The 25,584-nt window shown below is 33.2% G+C and overlaps 1 protein-coding gene across 1 annotated transcript; it reads left to right on the top strand.

Moving 5' to 3' along the window:
* The first annotated feature begins 20,003 nt into the window (after positions 1 to 20,003).
* Positions 20,004 to 24,369, top strand: LOC126737865 (uncharacterized). Its single transcript, XM_050442942.1, has 2 exons — positions 20,004 to 20,477; positions 23,504 to 24,369. The coding sequence occupies exons 1-2, from the start codon at positions 20,210 to 20,212 to the stop codon at positions 23,935 to 23,937; spliced, it is 702 nt and encodes a 233-aa protein (XP_050298899.1). The 5' UTR covers positions 20,004 to 20,209; the 3' UTR covers positions 23,938 to 24,369.
* Positions 24,370 to 25,584: the final 1,215 nt, after the last annotated feature.

The following is a 25,584-nucleotide window of genomic DNA, read 5'->3' as shown; positions in this document are numbered from 1 at the left end:
TACAGACAAATAAAGTAAAATAAAAATAAAATAAGAGTTAAATGTACAAAAGTTCCATAACGCATTTATATAGCAAAATAATATAAGAATAAAATAAGAAGTTGACCAAAATCCAACTTTCATATTTTATTTTATGTGAAAACGAAACTGCGCACGTTATTTTGGTCACAACACACCCTCTCAAGACAGAGAGGTACTATAACCTGGCATGTAATTGGTTACCCTTATTTCTTATTTGTTATTTTATTATATATATAAATATATATATATTTTAATTTTTCGGACATTAAAAAAAACATTAAACCACTTCCACGCTTTGTAAAACAACTGTCTACCGAAAAATAAGTCGACATTTTATTATAATAGATTATAATAATTTGCCGGTCCACTGAGTCCACCCGGTACAACTAGTAATAAAACCGTTGATTGAATATTTGGGAAGATACGCAACCTTATGGGCTAAAGCGTGACCGCAAAAATGCGTGAAAAATAGATGGCGATTCTCTCCAGTAAGTTACGGGTACCAACCCGCCACCTTATGCCGACCCTGCATACTTTATTTAGAAATAGCTTAGTTTGTATTGTCATCATTTTTAGAACGTATAAATATAATGTAATAGACAAGAGCAATAACAATTAATATAGTAATCGATGTAGTCATTATCTATCAATCAAGTTAGTTGTAAGTTAGTTAGTCCCTGTTCTCAATAAATTTGTTTTTTAAAAAAGCAAATGCTGGTTGTTGTCCTTTAACTGGCGCAGTCGGTAGTTCGGTCTTTCCAATATTGGACAAAAATCGCCATATTTGGGTCCGTTTCTACGGTTTGAAGACCGCTACAATCCCTGGAAGCTGAAAGAAGACCTGCAGAAACCTTCAAAGAACAAGAATCGTCGGAAGTACCTGCAGCGATCCAATTGAAGCAACCACCCGTTCAGCACCGGATTGAGAACAGCTATAGTTTAGGTCCTGGGAATACAAAAATCGATTCCTTCAGGAAATTAGGCTAAGAGACAAATGGAAATTTTGGCAAGAACCTTACTGTAAGTGAACATTTTTCCTTACCATTATTTTTAAACCCTTTTGGTGATATATTTTTGCATTTATTTTCGAGTATTTGGTACATTTTAATATTTACCAAGGTGTATTTTATTTTATTTAAGTGCAATTTTAATTGAAGTTTTTACCATTTATTTTTATTTCTTTATAAAAAGGCGCTTTACCTTTTTATAACCTTTATTTTTACAATTTTTACATTTAATAATTGTAAATTTTACTAGATTTTTGAATTTCTTTTATGTCTGAGCATGAAATAAGAGAACTCAACGAGTTCATAAATTTTTTGCAAACCGTTTCTCACGAAGAACTAAGACCTTTACCTTCAATTACTATCGAAAAAAAGAAAATGAGTCAAATAGATATTGGTATGTTAAGATATCAAGCTGACAATATCCCTACTTTTGATGGCAATCCAAGACAACTCAATAGATTTATCACTGCTTGTGAGCATGTACTTCAAAACTTTCAAGATGCCACTAATTTAAATAATCCGATAAATTTAGCTTTAATTGATACAATTTTAATGAAACTGAGAGGTCGTGCAGCCGATCTCATATGCTCTAACTCAGATTTAAATTCATGGTTATTAATTAAAGACGCACTTTTAATAGCTTTTTCAGATCAGCGTAGTATTGAATGTTTGATACAAGATTTAATTTTATTAAAAATACGTAGAAATGAAAATCCTGTTCAATTTGGTATGAGAGTGCAAGATGCTCGTTCACTCTTATTTTCAAAACTCAATACTTCCGTTGCAGATGAAAATGAACGTAGAATTAAGTTAGCACATTACGAAGATTTTGCCCTTAAAACATTTTTAAATGGATTACCTTACCAAATCCAACTTGTTGTTAGGCTAAGAAACCCTGACACTTTGGAAAAAGCAATTTCTTTAGTCGTAGAAGAAGAGAACTTTCTTTATTTTTCTCAAGGCAAGAATTTTCAACAAAACTATTCAAGACCGCTTACTTTACCACCCTTACCACCTCGAAATTTCCCACATTCTTCCAGGCATCGACCCCAACAACGACCATATACGAATATTCCAACCTCTAATTTTCCATATAGAAATGCTCCTCAACCGACCCCATTACCTCAAAATATTTTCAGATCTAATGTACCACAAGGTATTGGATCAATTCCCCAAAATTTGAATCGTTCAAATTTTCCTCAAGGCCCTGTTCATCTAGGCAATAACTTCCAAAATAGATCTCGTACTGACTCTATTTCACAGCCCCACCTTTTTAGAAGTAGTAACAGCTCTACTTTTAGACAACCCTTTCTACCCCCAAGTAGACCAAATAATTTTAATCCCCGAGCAAGCTCTATTATTCGAAGAAATCAACCTGAGCCTATGGATACAAGTTCTGGCAACACTATTATCCATAATAATTTGGAATCCGCCTACCCCGAATATTCAGAAAATAATTACTACGATCCTGATAATTATTTCAATGACCCCTATATTAATTTATATTACAATTATTCTGATTATCACAGTGAAATTTTGTCGCCACATGCACAATTAACTGGTGCATTCCCAGAAACTCAATACGATGAACCTCATGATAGTTCATCACACGATCAAAGTCATCTACCTCATAGTTCCGATGAACCCTACAATATATCTGAACAGCAAAATTTTCACGAAATCACAAACCACGAACCCGTAACATAATATACCTTAACAATATCAGATCAGATTTACCGTACGTTTACATCCCAGAAATACAAGCTTATTTTTTAATCGACACTGGAAGCTCGAGAAGTTTGATGAGTCCGCAACTAGCATACAAATGTTTCAAGAATCACATTTCAAATGAGGTATTTAATATACAGACGGCACACGCTAATTCCTTTCATGATGAAGTTGCTAACATCCCTATTTTTAAAATATTTAACACCCGTGGCTCACACAAATTTTATTTATTTAGCTTCTCTCAAAAATATGATGGATTGATTGGTACTGATCTATTAAAACAACTAAACGCTAAAATTGACCTAAAAAATAGTAAACTTTCTACACAAAACTCTGACATTCCAATAATTTTCGAAAAAGAAATAACCAATAATAATTCCGACAATTTTTTTCAAAACTTTTCTATAATCATTTCGCCAAGATCGCAAGAAGTTATTAAACTACCTGTGACTATTGAATCTGGTTTAGGAATTTTTGATTACATAAATTTCGAAAATGGAGTAGAAATTCCAAAAGCATTAGTAAACATTTCTAACTTTTACGCTTATACTATGGTCACTAATTCTAACGAGACCCCCGTCAAAATCAACATAAATAAATCATTTAACGTTGAACCAATAAATTCTTTAGACGTAAATTTTTGTCAAAAAATGGAAAGTGAACAAACTCTTACTATCGAACATGACAATTTATTAAAAGAAAATCTGAAAAATTTACGCTTACAACACTGTAATAAAGAAGAAAAAGAAAATCTCAGAAAATTATGCTTTAATTTTAGAGACATCTTTTATTGTGACAAAATCCCATTAACTTTTACAAACCAAATTCAACACAAAATAAATTTAACAGACGAAAGCCCCATTTTCACTAAAACTTACCGCTACCCCGAGATTCACAAAAAAGAAGTCAAGGAACAAGTTTCTAAAATGCTAGATCAAGGAATTATTCGAAATTCAGTTTCTCCCTGGTCCAGTCCAATATGGATCGTTCCAAAAAAACTTGATTCTTCTGGCAAACGCAAATGGAGAGTCGTTATAGATTTCAGGCGATTAAACGAGCGCACTGTAGGAGATAAATACCCCCTTCCCAATATTGCCGATATTCTGGACAAACTTGGTCGAAGTCAGTATTTTTCCACTTTAGATCTCGCCAATGGTTTCCACCAAATCGAGATGGATCCACATGATATTTCTAAAACCGCTTTTTCTACTGAGTCTGGACATTTTGAGTTTTGTCGAATGCCATTCGGTCTTAAAAACGCACCCTCCACCTTCCAGAGAGTGATGGATAACATCCTTCGTGGCCTCCAAAACGAAATCTGCGTAGTTTATCTCGATGACATAATAATATTTAGCACATCCCTTGAAGAACATCTTTCTCGTCTAAAACAAGTTTTTTCACGACTTCGTGAATCGAATTTTAAAGTTCAACTGGACAAATGCGAGTTTCTCAGGAAAGAAGTCCAATATCTCGGACATGTCGTTACATCCAATGGAGTCAAACCAAATCCAGATAAAATATCTGCTATCCAGAAATTTCCAATTCCCAAAAGTCCAAAAGAAATTAAAGCCTTTTTGGGTCTTCTAGGCTATTACAGACGTTTTATCAAAGACTTTGCAAAAATAACTAAGCCCATGACAGCTTGCTTAAAAAAAGATTCAAAAGTAGTTCATTCTCCTGAATTTATCCGATCTTTCGAGCATTGTAAACAACTGCTAATTAATGCCCCTATCCTTCAGTACCCCGATTTCGAAAAAACATTCATCCTTACCACCGATGCAAGTAATTTTGCAATAGGAGCCGTTCTTTCACAAGGCAACGTCCCAAATGACAAACCTGTAGCTTATGCCAGCCGCACACTTAATGATAGTGAATCCAGATATTCTACTATTGAGAAAGAACTTTTAGCAATAGTTTGGGCATGTAAATACTTCCGCCCTTATCTCTATGGAAAGAAATTTAAAATTTATAGCGATCATCGTCCTCTTGTTTGGCTTTTTAGTTTAAAAGAACCAAATAGTAAACTTATCAGATGGCGCCTCAAGCTTGAAGAGTTTGATTACGAAATAATTTATAAAAAAGGTACTCAAAACACCAATGCCGATGCCCTTTCCAGAATTCAAATAAACGCTTTAGAAAACGAAAGCATCATTAACAATCCAGGCGAAGTCAACAACGACATTTTAGATTTTTTGCGTAATATGGCTGAAAATCCTCTCGAAAATCATGATACAATTTATTCCCGCCCTTATATACCTGAATCGCAATACTTTAACCCGCAACCATCGACAAGCACCAACTATAACTCCAACCCGACCATAAACCTTAATGAAAACGAACAACGAAAGTCCCCAAAAATTAAAATATTGCAAGATATTTTAATAAGACCAGCTAATAATAACACGAATTTAGAAGTCATAGACAATACCCCAACTTTGGCAACACCGCATTCATGCAGTGACCCTGATAATCTTAGTGAAGGAATTAAAATACTAGATGACATAATAAATAACAAACCACACCAAATGATCATCTCTAGACATTCCATAAACAAACTTGATGTTATACACGATAAGTTCGAACATCTAAAACTTCTTTTAGTAAAAATCCCTAAATCAAACGACCAACTAATATTTGATTTACTAAAAACCTACACCACCGGAAATAAAACATTTTATCTATATTTTTATGACGACTCACTTTATTTAGATTTTAACAGAGTGTATTTAAAAAATTTCTATAGCTCTGGACTGAAACTAATTAAGTGTACAAAAATAGTCACTAACATACGAGAATACGACCATAAAATATTGTTAATAAAACACCAACATGAAGGCAAATGTAATCATAGAGGAATTAACGAAACTCTAGAACACCTTAAAAGAAATTACTATTGGCCCTCCATGAAAACAGATGTTACAAACTATATTAATGATTGCGAAACATGTCAACTCACTAAATATTCCAGAACAAAACCTTATGTTCCCCTGGTTCTAACCAAAACAGTAGGCAAACCTTTTGAGTTAATTCACATTGACGTATTTAAATTCGACAATCAAGACTTCCTAACATTAATTGACCCCTTTACAAAATTAGGACAAGCAATTCCAATTTTTGGAAAAACTGCTATCGAAATTTCTAATGCCCTAATAAAATATTTTTCATTTTATGGCATCCCCCAAAAAATTATAATGGACAATGGTTCCGAATTTAAGAATGAAACTGTACAAGAATTACTAAAAGCGCACAAAATCAAAATACATTTTACTACACCACTCCATCATGAATCTAATTCACCTGTTGAAAGATTCCACTCGACTCTAATTGAACACCTGCGAATTCTTAGACACAAACATAAATCAGATAATGTATCTTCTTTAATGAATTACGCAATAATTGCCTATAATAATTCTATACACTCAACAACAAAGTTTACTCCCTTTGAACTAACCCTTGGACATACTAATTGTAGAGATCCCTGCGATATTATAGAACCCACATTCTATAATGATTACGTTAACAATCACAAGGAAAAAGTCAAACACATTTACCAAAAAGTGACAGAAAACATCAATCAAACAAAAAGAAAAATCGTAGAAAAGCATAACACTGCCGGACCAGAACAAACACAATTTAAAATAGGTCAAACTGTCTATATAGTTAACAACACTAGAAACAAAAAAGACAATAAGTTTAAAGGCCCCTACGAAATACTACAACTACTACAACATAATAAAGTTAAAGTAAAAAATAAACAATCTAAAAAGGTAACAACAATTCACGTTAAAGAATTAAGAAAACCCCCTGTTGTTACAGAATCCTCACCTTCGTTGGAAGAGAACTAGCCCTTCCCCAATTTCATAACCTCAACCAGAACCCTGGACTACTACCACTTAAACTCGGCAATGCCCAAAACACAGCAGACTATTGGTCTTTTGTACAAATTTTTGACGTAAGTGACATAATCCAAGAAACCAAATACCTAGAACAGACTTTTATAAAACTAAAAGAATCAATTCATAAATTCTTTGACAATAACTCCTTTTTAAACTCTTATAAACTAGTCAATTCGTTAAGTGCTAAAGTAAACTTACAAATTGAACAAGTAAATCCCTTATTTAACAACCGAAACAAACGTGGACTTATTAACGGCTTAGGTTCCATTATAAAAACCATAACTGGTAATCTCGCACAAGAAGATGCTGAAAAATATGACAAAGCTATTTTGGAAATCTCTAATAACCAAAATTCGCAAAAAACTTTTATAAAAGAGCAAATAACCATATCTAAAAAATCTGTCGAACATTTCGAAAGCATAAGCAAAAATTTGTCACATAATCAACGTATTTTAGAAAATCGTATAAAAAAACTAGAATTGGTGGTTAAACAAATGAATTTGAATAATACAAATACATACTCTTTCTTTTTAAGTGAAATACTTGTCTCTCAAGTGATAAATGCGTATCAAAATATATACGATATCTTGGATAACATCGAAATAGCGATTACATTCTCGAAATTAAATATATTTCACAGCTCTATAATCGACCCAAAAGAACTTCTAAATGAAATAAAATTAATTGGCCCTAACTTAAGTAAAACTAAGTTACCATTTGCAGCAACTTTAGAGAACATTTTACTATTCGAAAAAATTGTCGAAATTAAGGGTTATACAAAGGAAAACAAAATATTCTTTATAATAGAGGTACCTATAGTTGAACTTGAAAATTATGTACTATATCACCTCTACCCTTTGCCCGTACCCTTAAATTCCATTTACCAAATAATTATCCCTCAAAGTCAATACCTTATCCTAAATGAACACTCATATGTACTGTTCAATGCCAAATGTCAAGAGGTAGCTACAGAAACCTACCTCTGCAAAGAAAACAGCCCTCTGAGCGTATCCGAGGATCCGCCATGTGAAGTACAAATGATGTTGTATTCAAAACATCCCTCAAATTGTCGAGCCATTCAAACCGAGGTCAAGTCTTTGAAAATCCAGAAGCTGGAACAAGAAAAATGGATAATTGTTTCACCCCAAAAAACCGTAGCTGTCCAACAATGTGGCCATAATAAAGAAAATATTCCAATCCAAGGCACCCTTGTCCTTGAGTTAAACCCTAGCTGCACCATACAAATTCAGGACTTGCAGATTAGAAGTTTCCACGATACAAACACCCATTTTCACAACATTGAATTACCCAAGTTGACCTTAGACTTAAATGTTCGCCCTAATGCTATTGATTTACAGCCCTTTGAACTCAATAGCTTAAACTTCGATGAACTTAAGAACATTCAAACCATGATGGACATCCAAGCCAAGAAAATGGAAGAAACCAGCCAAGGACCTGTCCATATAACAAATGTTAGCGTATGGACCATCATCTTGTATATCCTGATGACTACTGTAGCCGCCTTCCTGTTGCTGAGAAAGACAAGAAAATTAATCCAGACCAAAAGAAAACATCCCAACCAAACCACCACCACGACCAGTGACGACGAAGAAACCCTACAGAATCCGAGCCATATTGTCATATAATTCACCCCTGGGCTCATTTCTTAGGAGGGAGGAGTTACGGGTACCAACCCGCCACCTTATGCCGACCCTGCATACTTTATTTAGAAATAGCTTAGTTTGTATTGTCATCATTTTTAGAACGTATAAATATAATGTAATAGACAAGAGCAATAACAATTAATATAGTAATCGATGTAGTCATTATCTATCAATCAAGTTAGTTGTAAGTTAGTTAGTCCCTGTTCTCAATAAATTTGTTTTTTAAAAAAGCAAATGCTGGTTGTTGTCCTTTAACTAGTATGCGCGAAAATAATTTCGTCCGTCGCTTCTCATTATTAATCGGCCGATCATCCCTGAGTCGTGTGGGAGAGTTTTTGCACAGGTTCGTGTTTGCCGTATTGAAATTTGGTAGATGTTAAAAAATTTTCTTGGATATCATAATCACAAATAGATAGATATATGTAAATGTGTTTAGTTTGTGAGACAATGGCTCCTTTAGGCAAAATTAATCAGTGTGCGAATCGTGGGTGCAATAATGTAAGAAAATGTAAAAACAATGTTCTCAGTTTTTTAAGATAGAAATATTTTTAATTAATAAAAGCTTTGCTAAATCAAATAATGTATCTTCTCTAATAAACCCATCAGAGAATTTTTCAAATTTGTGTCAAAATACAATAAAATCCTATAATGAACTTTATCATACTCTAAAAGTAAATAATAATATATGCAAGTCAATTAATAAAATATTACTAGATAAAATAAATATAAATAAACCAAAACTAAGTCCACAGCATATTGATAAATTTTTGCATTTATTAATTAAGACTTTGATTTATAACAACCTAAAATGGGAATCTCAAAATCTTATTAGAAAATCTTTAAAAAAATCTAATTATAAACCTCACAGAAAATTATCTATTTTATCTACAAAAATCAATCCGAACTCTTAAAGATATTGTCTCTTCATGTCTATGAGAGCCATCTTCTCTTTTTCTTTTTTTTTACTTTAAGAAAATTGTAAATCAATATATTATGTTTATGGTCTTTAGTGTTTTAAGTATTTTCAATAATTGTTTTCATGATGAAATTCATTAATGAAAAAGATAAAAATAAAGCCTAAAAAGCCTTTAAAGTTATTGAGAAACTGGTTATAGTACGAATGGTAGCTTTCCTAATTAAAAAAAATAACATATTAAATGAATGTCGAGTAATGTTTTCATTCATGGAGAGATTATATTTGACCTTGAGGAAGGTCACTTTGCTGCAGCGGTATTCTGCGACTTCTCTAAAGACTTTGACTGTGTCAACCATGGAATACTGCTCGGTAAGCTTTCTAGATATGGGTTTAGGGGAGTTGCTCTAGAATGGTTAAAATTTTGTTTTGTTAGATAGAAAAAAGTTTGTTTGGCCAAATGGCAGTTTGTCTGAACTTTGTGTAGTAAGCAGGGTTCGTTTCTCGGTCCTATTTTATTTCTATTGTATATAAATGACCTGGCGTCTCTCCAGATAAGAGGATTCTTCACTATTTTTGCAGATGACACCACTATCTTATGGGCAGACAATAATAAAAGCACATTAACAAGAACAATTTCTAAAGATTTATTAATGATTAAATAGTGGTTTGATGCTAATTTGTTGTCTTTAAACATAGATAAGACTAAATTGTTAAGTTTTTATGTTCAGAGCAGTTCATGGTTCACAACAAAGAATTGGAAGTGAATAATTTTAACAGATTCTTGGAATTGTTATCGATCATAAACCTAAGTTTTATGGAGATATGTCAGGAGGCAAAAACTGGCTAGACGATGTTATGCTGTTAGAGTGGTTTTAAATGAACTGAGATTGATATCTGCAAAAACGGTCTATTTTTTTTTGTTGAAAGTTGGAACTTACTTTCATACAAAAATACCTACAGTATGGAATAACATTTTGGAGTTGCATTAGTAAACGGCTTTTTGACTCGATGTTTGTTTTTAAAAAACGAGCCATTAAATATATGTGTCATAAATCTCCACAGGACATGCAGACCCCTATTTAAATATACTTTCCTTGTGTTGCTTGTTTATTGTTGAGTCTGCTTGCCTAATATATAAAAAATATAAATTGTATCTTCAAAATAATGGCTCCTTAAAACATTATAATATCAGAAACGAATACAATATTCCAATGCCCATCCCGAAAAGTGAACTAAGAATTCTCTTATTTACTTGAGCATAAAAATTTTTAATCATTTTCCAAATGTCATAAAAGTCTCTAGAAGTTCTCCTCGCTTTAAAAAGTCCTTAACGAAACTTCTTAAAAGCAAGTATTTTATAACATTAGAATTTTTTGAAGATAGTTAGGAATAGGCCAATAGTATATAATTAGTTTTTAGTAAAGATGTAAAGGTTAGAATTTGTGATGTTACTCTAAAAAATTTTTAAGTCGTCTTGCTTTGAAATTGAAAATACATTTTGTGTTTATACTAGTATGTTAAACCCACTATTGTGTATTGTTTTTAAATTATGTGTTAGTAATATGTCGATTAATGTGCCTATTTTATATTATAGAAGTACCATGTCAACAAATAGGTACCATGTATTTATGAATAAAGTATGTTTTGAATTTTTTGAAAGTCGAAATTGTATTTAAAACAGAGAGAGGTATATAATATTTAATAAGGATGATTCCAAATACTCACTAGAAATTACCTCATTAAAAAAGTAATTAAAAGGGTTATTCAAAACTGCAAGTGGCCAACATGGCGCCGACAAGAAGAAAAAAAGTTGATTATGACTCTCTAAAGAAGGAACGTCGTATTTAAAAGTTAAAGATGTTAACTTGTAAATGAGAGAAAGTGTTTACAACAATGTATAAATGATTTTATTTTATATTTTCAAATAACGCCAGAAAAAAATTAAAAACCATTTTGCCAAATTTCACCTTTTTCCTGAATATTAGGAAGTATTTGGCATTTTTCCAATTTTTAGATTGCATTTATTCAATCATTGCATTTATATTGTGCAACTTTCGCCTAATTAAACCATTTACTGCTCATCCTTACTTTGGACATCCTGTATAATCGCGATGAGACCCTTCATACTGTTAAACAAAATATTTGTTTTTTTTCTTATTAACTTTTTCTAGTTTTAAGAATTAGTAATTAAGTGTTTTCCTGTATTGCAAATTAAAATGTGGCCTATTTTCTATATTTTATAGTGTTGTTACACCCTTATTCAAAACCTTTTAAATTTTGCGATTTTATTTTTATATTAATTTCAGTTAAAGGTACCTATTTTTCAATATTTTTGTCCAAAAAAAAGTGTACTTCACAGATCTCACTACCCTACACAGTTTTTGAGATATTGGCTGGTTTCACAAACCCGTATTGTCAAAAATCACATTACGGGCTACTTTTTGCAAAAAATTATTGACTCTAAAAAACTATAGTACCGTATATAGATATTAAATCTTTAAAAATTGAATTTACTCTTTATATTTACGTGAAACCTACCTATATCATCACCTTTATTTAATATTTTTGTTAATTTTCTAATTAATAAATAAAAGCTTATTGAATTTTTGTTTTGTTTTTATTTATTTATTTTTGTCTCAAAAAAGGATTTTGGTAAGTAATTTATTATTTGTTAATAAAATTTAAGTTGTAAGAGATAGCACCTTCCAATACATTACCTGACCACCACATTTATCTAGTTATTTATGCGAGATCACAGCGCATTTAAATATCGGCAATAACAAAATAAATAAAAGCGCTGTTATCATCATCGCCCTTGTCTTAAAAAAATAACAAAACGGCCGGACGCCCAAAGATTCCCGCGTCGATAAACTGCAAATGGTCAATATAGCGCCGACAAAGAAAAACAAAACAAGTTGATGATGGCTCTTTAAAGACAGAACGTCGTATTTTAAATTTAAAGGTGTCATCGTATAGGCGAGAAAAAGTGGTCACAATAATTTATTCATTTAATAAATACTTTTGTCATATATTTTGAAATAACGCCAGAAAAAAAAATAAAATGATTTTGCCAAATTTCAGTTTTTTGCAAAATTTAGGAAGTATTTAGGTTTTATTATAAAAGGACACTATATTGCTTAACTTTTCTCTAATTATACCACCTCTATTGACGTCCTGTATAACCGTGATGCGGGGTCTTTAAACAAAATGTTTTTTTTTTTTGTTACTAGGTATCTTTTTATAGTTTTAAGTATAGTTGTAACAACTGGTAATTGAGAATTTTCCTGTGTCGCTTAAAACTTAAAATGTGGCCTATTTTCTATTTCTATTAACATCCTCACTCACAACCCCTTACTTTACAGATCTCACTAAGCTGCACAATTTTTCAGATATTGAATCACATGACAAAATGGGTTACTTTTTACAAAAAATTATTGATCAAGAAGTTATATTACCATCGGTATTAAGTCTTATGAATTATTTCAATTATTCTTTATAATATTTACGTGAAACCTACTTATATCTTAAAATTTGTTCCACATATTTTTTGTATATTAGTTTTTAGTTAATTAAGTGCAACGGGCATTTTATTTAAAAACTTGACCCTCTTGAGCACAAAATGGAGGAAACATAATGTTAGTTGGAATTATAACTTGTATTAAACTTTGTTGGTAATTTTGTAAAAATAGCTTTTTATATATATTTTTGTATTAATTTTTGTCTCAAAAACATATTTTGGTAAGTAATTATTTGTTTTTAAAATTTAACTTTTAAGAAATTTCAATATGCCTCCACCCTTAAGTATATCACTTATCACTTGACCACCACATAAATGACACCGTGCTGTATGTTCAAAAAAAAAATAAAAACATAGCAGCATCATCCCATATCTTAAAAAAATATCCAACACTGCCGCGTAATCGGAGATTCCAGCGTCGTTAAAAACCTGACTCAAAGAAGCCAAAAGCCAGGTCCACGCAGCTAAGATAAATCGTTCCTAGATTTGACGCTTCGCGGCAGCACCACACGGTGCACGAAACTGAACGGCAATCCGATAGTCGACTGGGTACACTTTTTAACACAGGATTGCGTATCTTCCCAAATATTCAATCAACGATAAAACGCTCGCACATCAAAACGATTTAAACTCTACTCACTGTGTAACCCAACAGATTCCGTTGTAGGAGCGTCGCCCGGCAAATGAAGTGAGGGGCGGTGAATAGGTAATTCGGCGCGTGGAGCCGAGTGAAGCAACTTGTATTTTATTCAGTAAACTTTGATATTATGTCTGGCAACTTAGCAGAATATCGGGGATTCTAGGCATATACCGATGAGGCGTATACCCAACGGGCTTTATACTTATGGGCTTTTTCACGTCATGAAAGGAAATAACCAACGTATGTTTTACATGTCGAATATCGGATACGTAGTATTCCGACATTTTTACGGCGTTAAAGGCATCACGTCAGTTAATAATTATGATCTAAGGTGTATACGCGGCTTTAATATGTCACATGACGGCGTTCAATGTATTGTCAAACTCTCAAGGAAATAACATTTTGGCAGCCACTGATTTTTCAATTTGATTCATATTACGTGGTGACCTTTGAACTCGCACGATAAGAGTGAATGCGACTATAACAGGTTTCTACAGAAAATATGCGGTATTTAATTTTACTATATATGAAACGTATAGCAAAAATGGGATTTGTTTTTTGTGGCAAGAAAAGGACGGAAAACGTGGATGTAATGAAATTTGCAGTAACTTACTAAGTTACTTACAAAATATTGACACTGCAAATAAGTCAATTACATCCATCGAATTCTTTTGTGAAAACTGTGGGGGACAAACTAAAAATGCAGCTCTACTTTTTATGCTACACTATTTTCTTCAAAAATCCGAAAATATTAAAGAAATTTCGATAACCTAGTAACGGAATAATTTAGTAACGGGACACACTTACATGCCTGTTGATTCCATGCACGCAGTAATTGAAAGGTCAATAAAACGTAAGGCCATCATGGCCCCATCAGAATGGCCAACGATCTTGCGTAATGCAAGAACAAAACCCAAACCCTATGAGGTAAATGTTCTCTCTTATAGCGATTTTTACAATTTTAAAAAACATATGAGAAAACTTAAAACCAAATTCCGACTTATCACTAACGGCGACAAAGGAAAGGCAACCCTTAAAATAACAGATGTAAAAACAGCAACATTTTTTAAAGACAGCTCTACATTTTTTTACCGCTATAAATACCATGATATTGACCACGAATGTGTTTTAGAAAGCATAAAAAATAAGGATACTGAACAACTACAAAATGCTTATTTTGCTCCTTTATCCATAACTAAAAAGAAATATAATGACCGTAAAACTATGTGCGATGACAATACAATTCCACCAAGGTATCATAGCGAATATCTTTTACTGAAGCATAGTACAGCTGTTGCGGATGTTCTTAACGAAACAGACATTGAAGACATTGAGTTGTAATAGATAATAAACTTTAAGTAGAAAATAGCTCATATTTTATTCGACAATTTTCTAGAGAATATTTTTTGTTTCTTGTTTATTTTATTTTTTATGTTGTTTATTATTGGTAATGCTGTGTCTTTATCATTTTGTGAATTAGTTAATAAATTTCTAGTCCTTTAGTCTTTAGGGCAATATAAAATGTTATGTTTAAGAATTTAGAAAAAATATTTTCATTTCATTATTTGGTAAAAAATAAAAATATCTTTGTTTTTATTTATTTTTGAGAGAAACTTATATATTTTTGTAATAAAACAGTAACACAAGTTAATTACTTTTATTTTATTTTATTGGCCTAAGCGTAACCAAAATATGAAGAACCACTTTGTATAGAAATGGCGTAAGTTATTATAAGCGCCATGTTTTAAAATAATGTGTATAATTAATAATATATAGTTATAGTTAATAATATAATAATCTTATTCACCATTTATACTCTTTTTTACCACTTTTTATTGCTAAATTTTGACAAAAAATATAAACTTGGTTGGCATTTTTAGTATTTTTTTTTTAAATAATGCCTTAAAACATATATTTCGTAAATAACTCGAAATTATTAAAATGATGCTTACGTCGTTTTGCCTTGAACGCTTCGAAATAGGCATAGCTTTATTTTATTATAGTTTATTATAAAATAAATATAGCTTTATTTTATCATTATTTTATTATAGCAATTTTCTTTAAATTGAACAAATAGGTGTTTCTACTCCATGTGAATATCATTTCTATCCAAGAACCAGAAAAGTGTTTGGAGCAAATTCGATAATACATTTTTAGTCGGACTTACATGACAGACAAGATTTTTGTAAGGATGGATTCAATGGAATTTAAAAAAAATCTATGATTTCTGTGACTGTCTGGGCAATTCCTAATATACAAACTAGTGCATAAAGGATATTTGCATGAATATCTTAATCTAGATAAAGACAAGGAAAAGGAAATAGTCAATATTTTCCCAGTGAAGGTTCAAGAATTAAAACTGAATTGTAAAAAAAAAGTTAAATTGAGAACAGTGACATAGATATGTCCAAAATAGGATTAAATCTATAATTATATCCTGGAAACTGATAATACATCCAAGATGCACCTAAACATTATTACAAAACACGTAGGTAAGGTAAAGTGGGGTAAGTTGGACCAAGAATTTTAATAGCGCCTCTTTACATCTTCATTTTTTTTTAAATATATACATTGCCGAATTGTATCGTAATTTGTATGCGAACTTGTTCAGGTGTTTCCTATAAAGATATAGTATTAAAAATATAAAGACTTTTACAAATTTTGGAAATATAATAATATATATTTTTAGTTGCAGGTGATTGCTTTTTCTCAACCGTAGGGGGAAAGTGCAATCGGACATAAAATAAGAAGTTAAATCGTATTATAAAAAAGAACGGGAAAGAGCATCATATTTCTAGTAAGCTTAAATCGGAATAAATAATATTTTTGATATATCTTTAATATAAAATGCGTACCATCAGAAAAAAAGAAACAATATTTTTAAATTTAAGCATATTTTTTATTTAAACCAAAGGAATATAACAAGTAAGTGGAAATTTGAGAAAAAGTATAAAAAAACCAAATCCATATCGCAATTTAGTTAACTAAAAACGTAAAATGGAGAAAATGTGTAAAGCCCCCGTCTGACCACCGGTCTATTTAAACTTTCCAAAACTTCATACTTATACGCCACTGATTTGTCTTCTTCGTCTGGAAAAATAAAAGTATTTTTAGGATATTTTTGCTCTAAAGCAGCTCTCATAAATGAACACGTATATTTTATCACAATTTCGAGATTTGAATGCCACTTTTATGTATGTGCCTACAGCTAGATCTTTAGGCTGGTCCTTTTTTAATTCGCTCAAAGGTATGTTTTCTGAGCCATCAGATTCTTCAGTAATTTCCTGTACATCACAAAATCTTGAGAGGCTTTCTCTGGAACTATTTGATTCCAAATCTATGTCATACTCGGTGTCAATATATGTTGGCTCTTCGTAATCTGAAGATTCAGAACTTGAACTTATCTTCCTGTTTTTTTTGTTAGGTTTCCATTTGCTCATTCCACTAGTGCTTGGAACATCGTTTTGCTCGATAACGACTTTCGTAGTTTTGCTTTCAAGAATTTGTGTGCCACTGTAGCAGTTAAAACTTAAGCACCTGCTGAAATTTTTTTTCGCGGTCTAATCGCTTGAGGATTTTCCGATTTATTCAATCGTATTGTATCCAATAAAATATTTTTAAAACATGGGTTAGTTTGCTCCGGTGTCTTTTTGGTTATAATGTCTGTAGGTTTATCTGATACTGATGGCTTATTATTGTTTTGATGCTGAAATTGTTGGTATTTTAACCATATATCACAATCATACGTGTCAGGGGTTATAACATTTCTATTAAATAGTAAAATTCCTCCTTTTCGAAATCCGCTTTTAATAATGTTTGTTTCCAAATTGGCCCAGATCTTTCCAAAAAGAAGTGCACACACCCGTTTTGAAACACGCCTTCCTGGATTCTTTTGTTGCCAAACACACAAACTTTCATCCCAAGATACTTTAACTGATTTAAAAACGGAAAGGTCTAGGGGTTGCAACAAATGACTTGTATGGGCTGGTAATTTTAAAATGTTAATATTTTGGGTTTTTGCAAACTGTACAACTTCTTCGGTAATATGGGTGGCATGTCCGTCGTATATCAGCAGTACAGGTCTCTCTTCAGTGAATGTGGTAACCAAATTATTCTTTAAAAAGTTAATAAAGATTTCGCAGTTTATCCAGCCATTTTTACTAGCAGCAAAAGTCATGTTGGGGCATTTATTATCCGTGCTTTCAGGAATCCAATTGGACCATAAGTTCAAGCCCTTAAAAATTACTAAAGGTGGTGCCTTTTCACCACTAGCTTTAGCAGCTACCAAACACGTGAAGTTTTCTTTTCCGGTGCCTCCAGTAATTCTAGACGACGGTTTTCCCTTTTCTCCTACAACTTTCGTTTTACTAGGATCTGTACATATACTCGTTTCATCCAAATTTTATATGAGATGTGGTTTGTCAGCCAAATTTAACCGTTGAAGCGTTCCCTCAAGTAAATTAAAATATTCATTTATAATAAACGGATCGATTTGCTTTTTTCGAAAGCATTCAACCGACTACGGTTCTCTAATTACTAGATGATGAGGCCGTCTAAAAAGAATAAACCAGTCTTTGCCAGGACGTCCGTTTTTAATGGGTGTTTGAATTTGACTCCGATTCACATACTGTTGAATGACGTCCATAAGCTCCTTTCATGAAAGACCAAAACCACTTTTTTCTAAAGTTTTTAGATACTCGACTAGCAATTCTTCATTTTCTTTTTAATGCTGTATAACACCCTCCAGTGTGGCGCTTTTTGCCACGACGACCAGACAGATAGCACTGAAAGTACTGTATGGAATAGAGTATCTTTTTGAGGCAGCTCTTAAACTTAATAAGTTGGAGTTTATGCTCTGAATCGCAGCCGCAATAGCTTCTTTTGTATAACCTGTTCCTCGTTGTGTATTTCTTTTATAGCTTCTAACCACCTAAAACCAAAAAACACCCATCCAAAAAGTGCAATTAAATGATATTTGTATATCGGGAAAGTGCAACCTAACGATTGCACTTTCCCTACAATATGTGGTTGCACTTGCCTCACGGTCGATTTTCGACGAGGCAAGTGCAATCATATAAACAAACAAAAAATAATTGGTGATACTTATTTAAAACAATACAATTCATAAATAACACCCTTATACCCTATTATCTCACCTAAAATAAAATACTTACCTTCAGTTTTTCGGCAAAATCCAGCAAATTAAAAATACACGTGCTTCGCGTTAATGCAGTCTCTCGCGCTTAGCTTAAAACTAAGACGTATAAACAATAGATGCATTACTGTAAGGATTCGGTCTTTATGGTGAGCTCTTAAGTTCACCTTAGGAACCAGATGGCGCTGGTTTTACTGGTTGAAATATACTAGCTATGTGTGTGGCTTGCGTGGTTGCATTTTCCCGCTTTATGCACTTACTCCACCTTACCTTATGTCATAATTAAAATTTACCTGTCTCCTGCTCTATGTAGTCGATGATTCGATGTTGGCACGTTTGTAAAATAATTTATCAACCCAGGACTCAAAAAAACTACAAAAAGCTATAAAATTACTTAAAAACTTTAAATTGGAAGAAAATCATAAGGCTTGGCTTGTTTTCCACCCAAAGAGAATGTGGCCGTTATGGAGAGCAAGTAAGGCACACTCACAGTTTACTTTAATTGTTTAATCAGAAACTAAACTACAAATAAACACATTTACGAACTTATTTACTACATGAGGTTTCGATTATAATATTGTCGTGTCGAGAGTCTCGAGGATCGTGGTAGAGTCTCGAGGCGATTCTTGACAGTTCACAGCTGATCGCTCCCCGCCGGCGTTGCCAAGCTTCATGCATCTGGGGCGCATGTTCACTATATGTATATTCGCTACAAGAACTTAAAAAAGATAATTGTCCAATACGACAGTTAAAATGTCATTAACGTCACTATTGTCATATTTGATGTACGTCAAAAATTAGACAATCAGAATGAATCGGCCATCTTGGCTAGCAGACTATTCCGCCCCGCCACATTCAACCTTCATACCGGGGTTTCTTACACATGAAGCTTGTATGGTGAAAAACGGAATCCTATGTCGGCCATCTTGCTTGGAAAAATTGTTGACATTGACTGACAGAACATCATTTGTCATTGTCATACCATTTGAGTTTGTTTTTCATTTCAATGAATGCAAGCGTCACGAACTTATAAATATACCTGGACTGCCAATTCAATGAAAAGTAAATGACCACTACTAGGGGGCCGCCATTTTGCGTGTTTGTGTCCTTTTGACGTTGGTCACTCTGACAAATTTTAGTTGTGCCAACTATAGGGAAACAAAACAAATAAAGTTTTTGAGAGGTTATGTTTACAAAAATACAAAATAGAAGGTTACATATAGGTAAGAATTTAAGATAGTTGCGTTGGATCTGTGATTTTTCTGGTACTTAATGGATTTTTCTAGTACTAGAATTTCGTTAAAATTTATCAAATAAAGTAATCCCCACCTAAAATGAGACAAAGTTTCAACTTGGAATAGATGCATTCACTTTAAAATATTTGTTTTATCCTAATACCATGAATGAAATCATGATATCCATTTAAATTATATTTCAGCCTTGTCTCGTAAATAAGTAGAACAGGTAGTATCTCCGATGGCATCGAGTCTCACACAAATTCAAAGCAAATAAAAAACCCCCTCGGTCCTGCATACCTAAATCCATTGCATACCTTTAGTCTTCGTTTGTGTGTCTAGTCGACCATATGTACCGCTCCGCTTTTCGAAATTATCGATTTTTATTTTGTACCGTGTTGTTCATTGTTCATTAACTAAATAGGTTAATATGCCTAAGCACAGCCGTAAACGACAACATTCTCGTTGTCGATCTAAAGAACGAAAAAATCGGCGTTTAGAAAAACGATTGGCCGAAATGCAACGACAATTAGATGAAATTAATAGTCGGGAAAAAAGGCGACGTTTGGAGAGTATGGAGAGCTCTAGAGGCGGTGATGACGGAGAACCCAGTGCATATTCTTCACCGTATGATAGTGATTTGTCGCCTCGCCACTCTGTTCGTGAAACAGTTAGGTTGGATGTCCACCAGTTAAACAGTAAGTACCAAATAGTACGTTTTTGGTGACGTACATTTTAAATTGTATGTTTTTGGCAACATACATACTTGTTGTTTTTGGTGACAACATAATATTTTGAGTATGTTTTTGGTAACATACTTACCTACACTAATTTGTTGTTTTTGGTAACATAAGTAAATACAGGGTGTCCCAGCGAAAACGAAACAGAGCTATTTTCGGTATGAAAAAAAATTTTTTTTTCAAAAATCTCGGACACGTCGATTTTATTTTTGAGGAGGACAACTTTTCCTTACCAAGGCACCCTCATACCAGCAACCCCCTTCGAGGGGGTGGAATCACCCCTAAAATCCTAAATAGAAAGAGGGGTCGTATGATACCTTATTTTAAAGGTCTTTTAATTTTGAATATAACTGCCAAATTTGAAATGGCTAAAATTATTTCTCTGGATAAAACAGCTTGTCACAATTGCGGAAACAGCAAAAATGAAAAAGGTATTATGGACTCTTTTTTGGACAATATTTTTAAAAGAAAGGAAATCCTATTTTCGAAGGGGTCACTTATTAATTAAGAGGCCACCTAATACCTGGAATCCTTTACGAGGGGTTGAAAGCACCCCTTAAATCTTAAACAGAAAGAGGGATCGTGTTATACCTTATGTTGAAAGCGTTTTCACTTTAAATTTAAATGGTGACTTCTGAGTGAATGATGGATTTCTACTGGATATGAAAGCCAAATAAAATTCTGGAAAAAATGCTTTAAATAAACCTTTATGCCTGAAACCCTTTCTTATAATTTTTTTTATTGGATCATTAAAACATGATTAAAAATTTATTAGTATTGTTATTATTATTATTATTACACCTTATCAGCATATCATAAATAAAAACAAAATACCAAATAAAATGCAAACACAAGTATCTGAAGAATTTATTTAGATTGCTAAATATCATTGGTACTTTTTTCATAAAGCAGCATTTATTTAAATAGTTTTAAATCATTACCCAGTCTTTTACGTGTTGAAACACTGTTAGCAATGGTTTATTCTACTGCAGAGAGGGTTGAGATGATAGAGTTTTTCTTTCGGCATAACAATTGTGCCAATAGAACGGTACAAGAATTTAATGACCTTCATCCAGAAAAACGAGTCAACAGAAAATACGTTCTAGAAATAGTTGCTAAACTTAGGGAATCTGGCAGTGTCTTAAATAAAAAGCGTGAGGTTTAAAATGCTGTTGTTGTCAATGAAGTAATGCAAATAACTGTCCTAGGTCAACTTCATGCCGAGCCAGGAATAAGTGTCAGAAAATTGGCGACGAGTACAGGAGTAAGCAAAAGTAGTGTTCATAGGATACTTAAGCATAATAAATTCCATGCTTACAAAATTCATCTGGTGCAAGAACTGAATGAGGACGATTTTGACAGACAAGTGCAATTTTGTGAATCGCTTAGTGATATGATAACTGTTAATCCGCGTCTTATTTACAACATTTGCTTTTCAGATGAATATACTTTTTTTCTTAATGGCAACGTAAATCGTCATAACTGCCGCTACTGGTCAAATGCAAATCCGGGCCAGTTTCGTGAAGTTCATACCCAGTTCCCTGAGAAGTTAAATGTTTGGGCAGGAATCTTGGGCGGCTCCATTGTTGGTCCGTTTTTTCTGCCCGGAAATTTGAATGGAGAAATGTACCGAGATCTCTTGGAAAATGCCGTATATCCAAGAATAGTAGAAATAATGGAAGGCGGAAATCATTCTGATGATGATCAAGTCGTTTTCCAACAAGACGGAGCGCCTCCACATTATGCTGCTGGTGTGAGGCAATATCTTGATGAGATATTTCCTGATCGTTGGATTGGAAGGAGAGGACCTTTTATGGAATGGCCAGCTAGGTCACCCAATTTAACCCGATTAGATTTTTTTTTATGGGGGCATTTAAAAACAAAAGTTTACGCTACCCAACCAGACACCCTAGAAGACTTACACCAGAGAATTATAAATGAGTGTCAGATGATAACACCTGAAGTTCTACAAAACATCAGGCATCGTTTTGAGCAAAACCTGTATTCCTGCATGGAAGTAGGCGGGGCACAATTTGAACATTTAATAAATTGACGTAATTTAAATAAACTTGTTTTATTTAAAAGACACAAAAGGAAAAGGGTAGGTATTTCTTATCTCTCCACTTTTACTGGCAGTAAAGATTGTATTTCTTGCTATTTTTATATCCACAAGATATCCATCAGTCACTCAGAAGTCACCATTTAAATTCAGAGTAAAAAGGCCTTCAAAATAAGGAACGACATGACCCCTTTTACTATTTAAGATTTAAGGGGTGCTTTCAACCCCTCGTAAAGGGTTCCAGGTATTAGGGTGGCCTCTTAATTAATAAGTGATCCCTTTGAAATTAGGACTTCCTTATTCTTTTAAAAATATTATCCAAAACAGAGTTCAAAATACCTTTTTCATTTTCGCTGTTTCTACAATTTTGACAAGCTGTCATATCCGGATAAAAAATTTTAGCCACTTCAAATTTGGTAGTTACATTCAGAATTAAAAGACCTTTAAAATAAGGTATCACACGACCCCTCTTTCTATTTAAGATTTTAGGGGTGATCCCACCCCCTCGAAGAGGGTTACTGGTATGAGGGTGCCTTGGTAAGGAAAAGTTGTCCCCCTCGAAAATAAAATCGACGTGTTCGAGATTTTTGTAAAAAATTTTTTTTTCATACCAAAAATACCGGTTTTGTTTTCGCTGGGACACCCTGTATATATATTTGTTGTTTTTGGTGGCTACAGAATATTATCAGTGTCTTTTTGGGGACATGCCTGTACCTTTGATTATTTTTAGTGAAAAAATAAACTTAATTTTAAAATTATGTTTTTGGCAACATATTTTTTGTACAACCTACATGTATTTGTTGTTCGAGACATGATATTATGTGTTTTTGGTAACACTTTAATATGCTTATTGTTCTGATTCTGTTTTAATACAAATTAGAAATTAAGATCTCTTTATTGTTTCTCGTCTCTTTTATTGCTTCAGGTGATTCTGAACAGCAAGAAAATAATCCTCAGCCCCCGATCGTGCAATCAGAGGAAGCAAAAGAAAAATCTTTGAGTTCTGAGGTTTTGCAGATACTTGGCGATGAGCCAATAAATAAGACCGTCTTAGGACCTCCAATTTATGAGGCAGTAGTCCCTCGCTGGAGTAATATTTTACAGAATGGTTTAAGTGAGGAGAATATTCAAGTTCTTCTCCAAAAACATATAATACCCGAAAATTTTAAGTCTCTGGAAGTACCTCAGTTAAATCTCGAGGTTAGGGCAGCCTTAACTGCTCAAATACTCCGCAGAGATGAGCGCCTGGTGCGAAAACAGCAGTTTGTGGCTGCAAGCATATCAGCAATTTCCCAAGCCTTAACTTTGCTGCTAGCTGAAGAAGGGGGGGGGGCAACAACGTATATATGCAATACCTAAGTAATGCTGGCCGCCTATTGTATCATCTACACCATCTTGACACCATGACACGCAAAGATCTTATTTCTATAAATTTGAATAAAGATCTAAAAGATACGCTCTCTGCTGCGCCTACTGATAATTTTTTGTTTGGTCAAGCATTGGAAGAACGTGTGAAGGCTGCAAAAAACCTGGAAAAATCAGGCGAGGAACTTAAGCAGGTTAAGCCGAAAACTGCTAAGAAACCTGTCAGTCGCACTCATTTAAACTCCAGGGGTTCAGCTCAGTTGCAGGGGAGCACCCGAGCTGGACAATATTACAAGAGACCTTATACCAACGCCAACAGCAGAAGAACCATCCAGATCAACGGATGGAAAGGAACCCGAGGGAACTGCCCAAAACACAGATGGAGAGGTTCCGTCGACGTCGACAGTAAAGCAACCCCTTGCGGGTAGTGTATATGCCGGTAGATTAAAATATTTTGTAAATAAGTGGCATGAAGTTACTAATGACAAATTTATTTTATCATATATTCAAGGTTATAGGTTGCCTTTTATTAAAAAGCCTATTCAAAAATATGGTTTTTAAAAAATGGTAAATGGTCTGTTTTTGAAAAAAGTTCCATTAATTCGTCTATTGAAGACGTTTTAAAAATTGGAGCTATTAGTAAAGTAATACCATCTAAAAATCAATTGTCTACCTTTTGGTTTAAATTCTGCTCCCTTAGTATTCACCAAGATCATGAAACCAATACTAGCCTATTAAAGGAGCAGAAATCACACATGTGTACTATTTGTAGACGATTTTTTGCTATTTGGTAATTCCCAAAAGGAGTGCCATAATAATATCATGTCGACTATCAAATTATTACAAAACTTGGGTTTTATTGTTAATTACAAAAAAAAAAGGATTTTTATATTATTCTACAACAATGACTGTTTCGCTAAAAGAAAAAATTTTAAAAGTTTTAAAATTGCTAAGAAAATTTTCAAATTCTCGAAATTTTTGGACCGAAAGAGAAAAAACTTATCATATAAATAATTTAGAGCTAAAAGCTGTTTATTTGGTTTTATACATTTTGCTAAAAATGCTTTTCGAAATTATCGATTGTTCATTAAATAAATAGGTTAATATGCCTAAGCACAGTCGTAAACGACAACATTCTCGTAGTCGATCTAGAAAACGGAAAAATCGGCGTTTAGAAAAACGATTGGCCGAAATGCAACGACAATTAGATGAAATTAATAGTCGAGAAAAAAGGCGACGTTTGGAGAGTATGGGGAGCTCTAGAGGCGGTGATGCCGGAGAACCTAGTACATATTCTTCACCGTATGATAGTGATTTATCGCCTCGCCACTCTGTTCGTGAAACAGTTAGGGTGGATGTCCACCAGTTAAACAGCAAGTACCAAATTATACGTTTTTGGTGCCAACATAATATTTTGAGTATGTTTTTGGTAACATTATTCCGTAACATATTGTTCCGAGTTGACAATACAACTGCTATGGCTTATATTAATAAGATGAGAAGTGTACAGCACCAGTCCCTAAATAAATTATCTCGTATTATTTGGCAATGGTGCGAGGGTAAAAATATCTATTTATATGCCAGTTATATAAAGACAATTTTGAAGCAGATGCACAATTCAGACTTAAATTATCCAAAGAA

This window comes from Anthonomus grandis, chromosome 1, assembly GCF_022605725.1.
Source record: "Anthonomus grandis grandis chromosome 1, icAntGran1.3, whole genome shotgun sequence".
Lineage (NCBI taxonomy): Eukaryota > Metazoa > Arthropoda > Insecta > Coleoptera > Curculionidae > Anthonomus > Anthonomus grandis.
Note: the sequence above shows the minus strand (reverse complement) of the source record. Positions and strands in the feature narration are given on the sequence as shown.

What these genes read in the sequence shown, in the direction of transcription:
- LOC126737865 (XM_050442942.1), top strand. Translation starts at nt 20,210, where the DNA reads ATGCCTAAGCACAGCCGTAAACGACAACATTCTCGTTGTCGATCTAAA. An exon ending in GGATGTCCACCAGTTAAACA is followed by an intron (nt 20,478 to 23,503) that starts GTAAGTACCAAA and finishes TTATTGCTTCAG; the next exon opens with GTGATTCTGAACAGCAAGAA.